The sequence below is a fragment of the Lepus europaeus genome, chromosome 1 (assembly GCF_033115175.1).
Source record: "Lepus europaeus isolate LE1 chromosome 1, mLepTim1.pri, whole genome shotgun sequence".
Lineage (NCBI taxonomy): Eukaryota > Metazoa > Chordata > Mammalia > Lagomorpha > Leporidae > Lepus > Lepus europaeus.
In genome coordinates this window covers 4,085,120-4,097,786 of record NC_084827.1, presented here as the reverse complement: position 1 = coordinate 4,097,786, position 12,667 = coordinate 4,085,120, and the positions used below count along the sequence as shown (strand labels likewise).

General features: G+C 45.1%; 1 gene segment (V, D, J or C); it reads right to left on the bottom strand.

The window, feature by feature from the left end:
* Positions 1-8,857: 8,857 nt before the first annotated feature.
* LOC133764028 (T cell receptor beta variable 6-5-like) lies at positions 8,858-12,143 on the bottom strand (the record flags this gene model as incomplete). The annotated part of the segment is given in 3 exon segments: positions 8,858-8,880; positions 11,725-12,012; positions 12,095-12,143. Coding segments are annotated over 3 exon segments (360 nt in total), but the record flags the coding sequence as incomplete, so codon positions are not given.
* Positions 12,144-12,667: the final 524 nt, after the last annotated feature.

The following is a 12,667-nucleotide window of genomic DNA, read 5'->3' as shown; positions in this document are numbered from 1 at the left end:
TTTCACAAAGGATGGAGACAATGCTGACAATGAAGTCTGCAACAGAGCATCCACTCAGTTTACAAGGGAACGATACAGCTGTTCCTGCCAGAGTTGACGAGAACCAATGAGCAGCAGCCAACGCCATGGCTAACTCTGCTGATTCACTTACACAATTCTGAGTGAAAACTTAAAGTGGAGCAAAGTTCTGTTCGCTGTGAGCCAAACCTGTTGCATCCAGATCAGCTGTAGACAAAAGCAGAGGTTTCAATGGAATTTTCCTTTGTAAAAATTTTACCTGAGGTATGCAGATTTCATGTATTCCCTATATGCAGGATCAGGAACACAGTGATGCTTCCCCACCCTCCCTCCTGACCATACTCCCACCCTTTTTCCCCTCCCTCTCCTATTCCCAATCTTAATTTTTACGAAGATCTATTTTCAGTTAGCTTTTTTTTTTTGTAAGATTAAGCCTACACTAAGTAAAGGGTTTAAAAACTAGTATGAAGAAATAAAACACTGTTCTGCATCAGTAGAGACAGGGCTATAAATGATCATTGAATCACAAATGTCATTTCTCTCTATAGCTTACCTTTTAGGTGCTCTATTAGTTACCACAGATCGGGAAAAACATATGGTATCTGTCTTTTGGGGACTGGATTATTTCACTAAGTATAATGATTTCCAGTTGCAGCCATTTTGTTGCAAAAGAAAAGATTTCATTTTTTTTCTACCTATGAGTGGTATTCTATAGTGTATATATACCATAGTTTCTTTATCCAGGTATCAACTGATGGACATCTGGGTTAATTCTATATCTTAGCTATTGTGGATTCAACTGCAATAAACATGAGGGTACAGATAACTCTTTCATCTGCTGATTTCATTTTCTTTGATTAGATTCTCAGGAGTGGGATGGCTGGGTCATGTGGTGGATCTATTTTCAGATTCCTAAGGTATCTCCATACTGCTTTCCACAATGGTTTCACCCATTTATATTCCCACCAACAGTGGATTAGGGTATCTTTTTCCCCACATCCTCATCAGTATGTATTGTTTCTTGATTCTATATGAGAGCCATTCTAACTGGGGTGGGTGAAACCTCCTTGTGTTTTTGATTACATTTCCCTGATGGATAGTGATCCTGAGCATTTTTTCTTGTGTCTGAAAGCCATTTCAATTTCCTCTTTAAAGAAATGCCTGTTCAAATCCTTTGCCAGTTTTTTAACTAGATTGTTTGTTTTGTTGTTGAGTTTTTTGAGCTGTTCACAGATTCAGGATAATAATCCTTTATCAGTTTCATAGTTTTCAAACATTTTCTCCCATTCTGTTGGTTGCCTCTTCACTTTGGTGAGTGTTTCTTTTGCATGGCAGAAGCTTCTCAGCTTGGTGTAATCCCATTTCTCAATTTTGGCTTTGATTGCCTGTGCTTCTGTGGTCTATTTCAAGAAGTTTTTGCCCATGCCAATGTCTTGCAGGGTTTCTCAGATGTTCTCTAGTAGTTTGAGGCTATCAGGTCACAGATTTAGATCATTGATCCATTTTGACTGTATTTTTGTGTAAGGTGTAGGGTAGGGGCCTCATTTCATACTTCTGCATGCAGAGATCCAGTGTTCCCAGCATCATTTGTTGAAGAGACTGTCCTTGCTCCAGAGATTGATTTTAGCTACTTTATATTTAATTTTTTTTTTGACAGGCAGAGTGGACAGTAGAGGGAGACAGAGAGAAAGGTCTTCCTTTTTGCCATTGGTTCACCCTCCAATGGCCGCCGTGGTAGGTGCGCTGCGGCCACCTGCACCGCGTGCTGTTCCGATGGCAGGAGCCAGGTGCTTCTCCGGGTCTCCCATGGGGTGCAGGGCCCAAGAACTTGGGCCATCCTCCACTGCACTCCCTGGCCACAGCAGAGAGCTGGCCTAGAAGAGGGGCAACCGGGACAGGATCGGTGCCTCGACCGGGACTAGAACCCGGTGTGCCGGCGCCGCAAGGTGGAGGATTAGCCTGTTAAGCCACGGCGCCGGCTGATTTTAGCTACTTTATTAAAGAAACGTTGGTTGTAGATGTATTGATTGATTTCTGGAGTTTCTATTCTGTGCCATTGGTCTGTTTCTGTTTTTGACAGTACCAGGATGTTTTGGTTATAACTGCCTGTGATATGTCTTGAAATCTGATTTTGTGATTCCTCCAGTGTTATTTTTGCTGTATAAGATTGCTTTAGCTACTCAGGATCTCTTGTGTTTCCATGTGAATTTTAGCATCATTTTTTTTCTAGATCTGAGAAGAATGTCTTTTGATAGTGTGGACATTTTAATGATATTAATTCTTCCAATGCTTGAACATGGAAATTTTTTTCCTTTTTTTGTGTCTTCTTCTATTTCTTTTTTTAGTGTTTTGTAATTTTCATTGTAGAGATCTTTGAAGTGTCCTTGGTTAAATTCATTCCAAGCTATTTGAATTTTTGTAGCTATTCTGAATGTGATTGGCCTTATAAGTTCATTCTTAGCCATGGCCTTGTCTGTGTATACAAAGGATATTGATTTTTGTGTGTTAATTTTATATCCTGCAACTTTACCAAACCTTTTATGAGTGCCAGCAGTCTCTTCGTAGAGTATTTTGGGTCTCTGATATAAAGAATCATGTCATCTGTAAATGGGATACTTTGGCTTCCTCCTTTCCCATTTGTATCCCTTTGATTTTTTTTCCTGCCTAATGGCTAAGGCTCAAACTTCCAGGACTATAGTGAGCGTCCCTTTTTGGTTCTGGATCTTACTGAGAATGCATCCAACTTTTCTCCATTCAATAAGAAGTTGGCTGTGGGTTTTTCACAAATTGCCTTGATTATGTTGAGGAATTTTCCTTTTGTACCCAATTTTCATAAAGGATATTTTATTTTATCAAATGTTTTCTCTGCATCTATTAAAATAATCATATGGTCTTTGTTCTACCATTTTTAATGCAATGTATCACATTTATTAATTTGTGGATGTTGAACCATCCCTGCATACCAGGTTAAATCCCACTTGCTCCAAGTGGATGATCTTTCTGATGTGTTGTTGGATTCAATTATTAGTATATTTTGAAGATTTCGCATCTATTTTCTTTTCTTTTTTTAACTTTTATTTAATAAATATAAATTTCCAAAGTATAGCTTATGAATTACAATGGCTTTCCCTCCCCATAGATTCCCTCCCACTCTCACCCCTCCCATCTCCCGCTCCCTCTCCCATCCCATTCGCATCAAGATTCATTTTCAATTATCTTAATATACAGAAGATCGATTTAGTATATATTAAGTAAAGATTTCAACAGTTTGCACCCACACAGAAAAGAATTAGAATCATACGATGCAGCTTCTCAGACCACAGTGGAATGAAGTTGGAAATTAGCAACTCAGGAATCCCTAGAGCATATGCAAACACATGGAGACTGAACAACATGCTCCTGCATTGAACACTGGGTCATAGAAGAAATCAAAAGAGAAATCAAAAACTTTCTGGAAGTAAATGAGGATAACAGCACAACATATCAAAACTTATGGGATACAGCAAAAGCAGTGTTTGCATCTATTTTCAACAGAGATATTGGTCAATATTTCTCTTTCTTTGTATTTCTTTTTCTGGTTTAGGAATTAGGGTGATGCTGGCTCATAGAGGGAGTTTGGGAGGATTCCCTCCTTTTCAATTGTTTTTGGATAACTTGAGGAGACCTGGAGTTAGTTCTTTAAATGTCTGGTAGAATTCAGCAGTGAAGCCATCTAGTCCTGGGCTTTTCTTTGTTGGGAGGTCTTTATTACTGAAATTCTGTCTTGTTACTGATCTGTTTAGGTTTCCTATATCTTCATGGCTCCATTTAGGTAGGTTATAAGTGTCCAGGAATCTATCCGTTTCTTCTAGATTTTCCAATTTTTGGCATGTAACTCTTTATAGTAATCCCTGATGATTCTTCTTATTTTTGTGGTATCTGTTGTTCCATTTCCTTTTTCATTTCTGATTCTATTGAGTTGGGTCTTCTCCCTCTTTTTTGGTTAGTTGGGCCAATGGTGTATCAATTTTGTTTATTTTTCAAAAAACCAGCTCTCATTTCACTGATCTGTTGTGTTTTTTTATTCAATTTTGCTTATTTCTTTTCTAGTTTTAATTATGTATTTCCCCCTACTAATCTGGGGTTTAGTTTGTTGTTATTGTCCTAGGTCCTTGAGATGCATTGACAGCTCACTTATTTGGTGCCTTTCCAATTCCTTGATGTAGGCACCAATTGCTATGCACTTCCCTCTTCCTACTGCTTTTGCTACATTCCATAAGATTTGATACGTTGCATTGTCATTTTCATTCCTGTCCAGGAATTTTTTGATTCCCCTTTTGATTTCTTCTATGACCTACTGTTATTTCAGGATTGTGTTGTTTGGTTTCCATGTTTTTACATATTTTCTAGATATTCTTGAGTTGTTAATTTCCAGATTTCCAATTTTCATTCCATTGCAGTCAGAAAAGATGCATGGTATGATTTTGATTTTTTTTTGACAGGCAGAGTGGACAGTGAGAGAGAGACAGAGAGAAAGGTCTTCCTTTGCTGTTGGTTCACCCTCCAATGGCCGCCGCGGCCGGTGCGCTGCGGCCGGCGCACCGCGCTGATCCAATGGCAGGAGCCAGGTGCTTCTCCTGGTCTCCCATGGGGTGCAGGGCCCAAGGACTTGGGCCATCCTCCACTGCACTCCCTGGCCACAGCAGAGAGCTGGCCTAGAAGAGGGGCAACCGGGACAGGATTGGTGCCCCGACCGGGACTAGAACCCGGTGTGCCGGCGCCGCAAGGCGGAGGATTAGCCTAGTGAGCCGCGGCACCGGCCCTGATTTTGATTTTTTGAATCTGTTGAAACTTGCTTTATGACTTAGCATATGGTTTATCTTAGAGAAAATCCCATGCACTGATGAGAAGAATGTGAATCCTGCAACTGTGGGATGAAAGATTCTGTAGATATCAGTTAGGTGCATTTAGTCCATAGTGTCAAACTGTTCTGTTGTTTCTTTGTTGATTTTCTGTTCAGTTGATCTATCCATTGATGAAAGAGGGTTATTGAAGTTACCCATTAGTACTGTATTGGAGTCTATGTCTCCCTTTAGATCCACTAACATTTCTTTTGAATAGCTAAACACCCTAGCATTGAGTGCATATACATTTATGGGATCCTTTAATCACTATATAGTGTCCTTCTTTGTCTCTTTTAACAGTTTTTGTGTTAAAGTGCATTTTGTGTGATATTAGGATGGTTGTTTTTTTTGGTTTCCACTAACATAGAATATCTTTCCACACTTTCACTTGCAGTCTGTGTGTATCTTTGCTGGTGAGGTGTGTTTCCTATAGGCAGCAAATAGATGGCTCTTGCTTTTTAATACATTCTTCTTCTTTTTTTTTTATTTTTGACAGGCAGAGTGCACAGTGAGAGAGAGAGACAGAGAGAAAGGTCTTCCTTTTTGCCGTTGGTTCACCCTCCAATGGCCGCCGCGGTAGGCACGCTGCGGCCGGCGCACCGCGCTGATCCAATGGCAGGAGCCAGGTGCTTCTCCTGGTCTCCCATGGGGTGCAGGGCCCGAGGACTTGGGCCATCCTCCACTGCACTCCCTGGCCACAGCAGAGAGCTGGCCTAGAAGAGGGGCAACCGGGACAGGATCGGTGCCCCGACTGGGACTAGAACCCAGTGTGCTGGTGCTGCAAGGCAGAGGATTAGCCTATTGAGCCGCGGCACCGGCCTACATTCTTCTATTATTATCAGCCAGTCAATATCTTTTTTTAAGATTTATTTATTTATTTGAGAGGTAGAGTTACAGAGAGAGAAAGGCAGAGAGAAAGGTCTTCCATCTTCTGGTTTACTCCCCAAATGGCCACAGTGGCCAGAGATAGGCTTATCCAAAGCCAGGAGCCAGGAGCTTCTTCCGGGTCTTCCATGCAGGTACAAGGCCCAAGCACTTGGGCCATCTTCTACTCTTTTCCCAGGCCATAGCAGAGATCTGGATTGGAAGAAGAGCAGCCAGGACATGAACTGGCTTCCATATGGGATGTCAGCATTTCAGATGGAGGCATAGCTCACTACTCCACAATGCTGACCTGTCATATATGGATTTCTTTAATTCATGTATTTGTTTCTCTTTGCTTCTGAGAAATCCTATGATTAATCTTTTGAATTCATTTCAGGAATTTCATCATTCTCTTGATTTTCACAGTCTAATATTGAAGTTTTATTGTGTTCTTTTGGGAGGGAGTCATGTTGTCTTCCTTGTTTTTTCTTGAATTTCTGTTTATTTTCAGGCATTTGTGCAAACATTTGTTGTTTTCTTCCTCTGATGGATTTTGTCTTTGAACTATGCCTCTGTGGCTTAGTGGGGTGTCTTCTCTTTTGGTGACTACTCAGAGGTGTGTGCTGGGTGTGGCCAGGAAACTCTGGTCAGTGCTCCAGGGTGGGTGGAGTGTCCAGGGTGACACTCGGGTAGGGCATGGTAGATCTCTTTTTAGCAGAAAGGAGAGAATGATCACCTCTGTTGATACAGTCACACCCTCACTTCCTCTGTTCCCAGGTGATGAACGCCTGGGCGTTAGCCCACAGTGGGTGCGTTACTCATCTGCAATGCTGTATGAACCACTCAAAGGATCTGTGAAGTCCACAGTGTGAGCACAGATCCTATTTCAGTTTCCCACTCTGGCAGTCAGGGAGCTCTGGGCGTGTGGCACCACTCACATTGACTTCCCAGAGACCCAGCTATGCCCTGCACCCTCTCATGCAATCACAGAATTCCCAGTCACAGGACTCAGGTCTCCCACAGTCACGGAGTGCAGAAGATCCAGTCCACCCTGCTAGCCTGTTCTGTCCACAGACAGGCAAAGACGTTCCCGGAACCAGCTGCCTGTGGGCACTCTGCCTCGGTGGTTTGAGCCCCAATGCCTGTGACACGTTGGGATGCTAGGGGCACCCCACAGTCCTACGTGGGTGCCCAGCCCCCTGTCAATCCTACTAGCCAGACTCAAAGTCTAGAATGCCTGCATCTCATGCAGGCAGAAGAGCTACTGACAGAATGTTGCTTTCTTCCCACCAATTAACAGTTCATGCACCCAGCTGCTGCCACCGGCACTGCTGATAAGATGATGTCTTGTTCCAGCCAGTTGCTAGGGCTGTGCACAAGGACTTCCGCAGCTGCTGTTTATCCCCAAAACGGTGTCCACCCTCTCTCAGCCAGTTCCAAGTGCCATTGGGTAGGTGGGTGGGTGGGGATTGAGAGAAAGAAAAGTGCCCCTTTTTGGTCAGTGTGTCAGCGGGTACCCTAGCCCCCTTAGGGCTCTAGGTAGGACTTACGCCATGATCTCCCTCCAGCTACATCGCCAATGGCAGGGGCTGCTACAGTCTGATCTCACCATAGCTGACACTTTCTCCGGTTCTTGGCTGCTGGGGTTGTGTGTTGTGTCTGTGTTTGTACTGTGCGTCTCCACTTTCCACAGCAAACCATGGCATTCCTCTTCCTTCCATAGAATTTCCATTGCAGTTTCCTCTCTAATTCTCCCCTGAGAATGTAATTCCTCAACTTTTTTTTTCTATTTACCCCTAGCCTAGAGCAGTATGCCTTTCCACCATCTTGGAATCTCCCTCAGAGGAATTTTCAACAAGTAGTATCCAGGTCTTGAAGCATTTCTTCCAAGACTTGTAACAAGAGGTGAAACATGGTTTTACCAAGATTATTCTGAATTTAAACAATGGCTATAAAGAAATGGGTGTGGTCTAGTCAAAGCAAAAGTGGACCCGTTGAAAGCAAAGATCACAGGGCAAGTGTTTGGTGCATCAGTTAAGTTACTGCTTGGCACGCCTGGCTTCCTATCAGAGACCTGGGTGTGAGTCCCAACTCTGCTTCCAATGCAGCTCCCTGCTGTGGACACACTGGGGTGCAGCAGGGGATGGCTAGACTAGTAAGATCCCTGCCACCTTTGTGGAAGACCTGGAGAGAGTTCTAGGCTCTGACTTTGTCCTGGCCCACCGTGGCTGTTGTAGACATTGAAGAGTGAACCAGTAGATAGAAAATCTCTGTCTGTGTCTCTGTCTGTGTCTCTCTGCCTCTCAAATATATAAATAAATTTTAGAAAACCAAAGATCATGGCAAAAGTATTTTTTAACACATTTGTTTATTTATTTGAGAGGTACAGTTACAGGCAGTGAGAGGAAGAGAGAGAGAGAGGGCTCCCATCCACTGGTTCACTCCCCAAATGACCACAACAGCTGGAGCTAAGCTGATCTGAAGCTAGGAGCCAAGAGCTTCTTCAGGAGCTCCCAGGTGGGTGCAGGGGCCCAAGCACTTGGGCCATCCTCCACTGCAGAGAGCTGGGTCAGAAGAGGAGCAGCTGGGACATGAACTGGAGCCCAGCACCACAAGCGGAGGATTAACCAGTTGTGCCACAGTGCCGGCCCCTCAACAGATTTTGGAAACATCAAGTCAGTTTGCTGATTGACTTTCTGGAGGGTAAAAGAACAGTAGCAGCTGCTGATTAGGAGACTGTTTTGAGAAAGGTCCTTCTCTACCACAGCAAGCTTCTGCTCATTTCTCTCATCAAACAGTGGCAATAGTGCAAGAGTTTCCGTGGGAAGTCATTAGGCATCCTCCTTGTGTCCTATCTGGCATCTCTTTTTTCCTTCAGGGCATAGTATACAAGAGACTGCATGGCCATGGTTGACTTCCCAGGATCTCAGTGCTTCAATGCTCAACACTCAATGGCCAGGATCATCTCTTACAGAAGGGTCTTGAACTCAGTGGAGCTTTAGAGGCCGGCGCCGTGGTGTGGCAGGTAAAGCCATCACCTGCAGTGCCAGCATCGCATACGGGTGCTGGTTCAGTTCTTAGCTGTTCCACTTCTGAGCAAGCTCTCTGCTGTGGCCTGGGAAAGCAGTGGAAGATGGCCCAAGTCCTTGAGCCCCTGTACCCGCGTGGGAGGCTAGGAGGAGGTTCCTGGCTCCTGGCTTCGGATCGGCACAGCTCTGACCGTTGTGGCAGTTTGGAGAGTGAACCAATGGAAGGAAGACCTTTCTATCTGTCTCTTCCTCTCACTGTCTGTGATTCTACCTCTCAAATAAATAAATAAAATCTTTAAAAAAAAAAAAGAAAGAAATTTTAGGGGCAGGCTCTGTGATGTAGCGGGTAAAGCAGCCGCCTGCAGTGTCAGCATCCTATATAGGCACTGGTTCAAGTCCTGGCTGCTCCACTTCTGATCCAGCTCTCTGCGATGGCCTGGGAAAGCAGTGGAGGATGGCCCAAGTCCTTGGGCCCCTGCACCTGCATGGGAGACCTGGAAGAAGTTCCTGGCTCCTGTCTTTGGATCAGCACAGCTCAAGGCATTGCAACCAACTGGGGAGTGAACTAGCAGATGGAAGATGTTTTTCCTCTCTCTCTCTCTTTCTCTTTCTCTCTCTCTTGCCTCTCCTTCTCACTCTGTGTAACTCTGACTTTCAAATAAGTAAGTAAATCTTCAAAAAATAAAATTTACATTTAAAAATTTTTGTCTTTATTTCATTGCTCCATGAACTGTTTGAACTCTCACTTATGGGGTGCAGCATGACATTTCAGTCCATATATGCGATATGTAATGATGAGAGCATGGTACTTGATATTCAGTCACCTCAGACACTTATTATTTCATTGGGTACATAACTACTTTAAAATACACAATTAGTCATTGCCAGCCCCAGCTTTCCTGATGTGCTTTAGATCATTGGAAGTTACTCTTATGCAACTGCTGTCCTGTACCAGCTAACGTCCTCTTCCCTTCCCTTTCCCCTCCACACCCTTCCCATGCCTTGGTAACCACCATTCTACTCTCCACTTCTGTGAGAGACATCTTTTAGCTTCCACATGTAAATGAGAACATGTTGCATCCGTCTTCCAGTGCCTCGACAGTTCACTTAATGTAATGCCTTCCAGTTCCGTCTACACTGTGATAATGACAGAATTTTATCTTTTATGGCTGAATTCTTACTCATTGTGCATATGTACTGCACTTTCCCTAGTCTTTCACTTGCTGATGGACACTTTGGTAGATTCCGCATCTTGGCTGTTATGAGTAGTACAGCAATAAACATGCAGGTGCAATCAACAGCATGTCACACTGGAGCTGGTAAATCGTACACCAATCGACACACTGGCTCTCACAAATCCACGGGACTATGCTGACCCAACAGTGGAATGCTCTTTTGTAAGCCAAAGCAGATCATTTCAGACACAAAGAAATTTTCCTGGACTGGGTAACTGGAAACTGAAATATGAAAACCACAGGACCCAAAGTCCTAACATCCTACCTTTATTCTACAATTGGTCAATTTAAGACTATAATGGAGGCCGGCGCCCCGGCTCACTAGGCTAATCCTCCGCCTTGCGGCGCCGGCACACCGGGTTCTAGTCCCAGTCGGGGCACCGATCCTGTCCCGGTTGCCCCTCTTCCAGGCCAGCTCTCTGCTGTGGCCAGGGAGTGCAGTGGAGGATGGCCCAAGTTCTTGGGCCCTGCACCCCATGGGAGACCAGGAGAAGCACCTGGCTCCTGCCATCGGAACAGCGCGGTGCGCCGGCCGCAGCGCGCCTACCGCGGCGGCCATTGGAGGGTGAACCAACGGCAAAAGGAAGACCTTTCTCTCTGTCTCCCTCTACTGTCCACTCTGCCTGTCCAAAAAAAAAAAAAAAAAAAAAAAAGACTATAATGGAACAAAACTATTATACAAAAAGTTTACTACATAACTTAAAAATTATTTGAAGAGAAATTAATGTTCTTCCCTCTGAAGGCATGTGTTTTCCTTTGAATATGTTAATAAATCATGTTAATCATGAATAAAATCTGCCTGGCTACACTTGGCCATAGTAAGACAGAGAGTTTTGGCAAGATCAAGTGTCACATGATTGATCAGTAGGGCACAGAAAGAAAGGTGGTGTCTGAACTCTTTGCCCTGCAATTCGAGGATGCTGGGACATGTGATGTCCTGGATACTCAGCCATCCTGCACGGAGCAATGGCCGGGCATGTCTTGCCAGGGGCACGGTGTGGACAGTAGAGGGAAGAATCGTCCTGGAAATTGTCTTTCAATCATCTCAGACATTTTTTGGGTTCTTTAACCCTCTCTGCCCTTTCCTGTTGTGGGACCAAGTCTACAAGAGGAGCAGGCGTCTCTACAGCACGGTATTCTCGCCATCAGGGAAAGGCAGGGCTACGCACTCGCTCTTAGCGTTTACTCTCCCAGCTCCAGCTGATCAGCTGTGAATCTGTGATGGGCACTGTTCATAGGTCAGTATACAGCAAGAAGCCAGAGTGCTTTTAATATAACAGAACTGGATGGAGGAAGATAGATAAGGACAAGATTACCTTAACTACCTCCACTGCAGCCCATGCTCTGACCAGTGTAATTCCTCATCATGGAAACTCAGCAGGAAGGAGGCAGAAACATGAGATGGAGCCCTGCTTACGAGGAAGAGGAAGACTGTAGGCACAACCCTGGAGGGAATGGCTGTCGTCGGGTAAACTCCCCAGTTATGACCATGCTCACCTGAGACACAGAGAAGCCAGAAATCATGGCAGGAAGGGCCACCCTGCCTTGAGCTGTAAGTCAATCTAGCAGAAGCCGCAAGCTGCATTTCCCAGGATTGCCCTCCCTGTTTGGTTCCTTGGGAGCTCTGATGAGGGGCACAGTGCCCTTCCTGGGTTTATGTGCAGACAGCAGGTGGCTGTGCAGGGCTGTGGTAACTGCTGGCACAGAAGTACACAGATGTCTGCGAGGGGGCAGCCGACGGCAGCGTGAGGGGGAACTCCTCTGTGCTTGGTCTGGACACGTTGTACCCATCGGGAACGTCTCCTTTCTCATGGGTGCCTTGGCCAGCTGAGTAATAGATGAGCTTCAGTCCCAGCCCTGGGTCCTGGCGGTACCAGCACATGTAGTTATGGCTCATATCCTGGGCACATCTCATGGTCACGCTCTGTCCTGTCTTTAGGACCTGGAATTCGGGGCTCTGAGTGACACCAGCATTCACTGGACCTGCAGAGGAGGAAAAAGCAGATGTTGCAGCCCCCGTGGAAAGGCTTGGCCCTCGGGCCTGGAAAGCCCTTCCTGGACTCACCTGCCAGCAGGAGACAAAGGACCACACAGCTCAGGGGGCCGACACTCATGGCAGGAGTGGGCGGGACAGTGGGCTCTTCTGGTCCAACTGCTGACAGAACAGCAATGCGACACTTGTGGGAGTCATTCTGAGGCTGCTCTCTCCCTGCCTGGGACCCAGAGCCTTCCTGTCTCCAGGGGCCACGCCCCCTTCCCCAGATGGCCCAAACCAGAATGCACAAGAAAACAGCTCAGAACAGGAAGAATGTATCTGAGCCAACACCAGTCTGTAAGTTTTCCTTGATGTTGCTGTGCAAGGGTTTATAACTGTATGTATCTTTTGTTCCTGTGACTACAATGTTCAGTAGTCCACTGGTTTTAGTTACTTCAATATTTGTGTAGTCCAGAATCTTAAGGAAAATCCTTACAACCACCTGGTTCCTTTTTACTCTGTGCCCGAATTACTCATTCAAGTGCCCTTTCTAATTTGCTTAGTTGACCACAATCCTGTTCATGTCTTCTGCCTACATGGTTCTCAGGCATCTGGTCTCCAGAGCTCAGCAGCACAGTCTTCAGCATTTGAGGGGTCATTTGC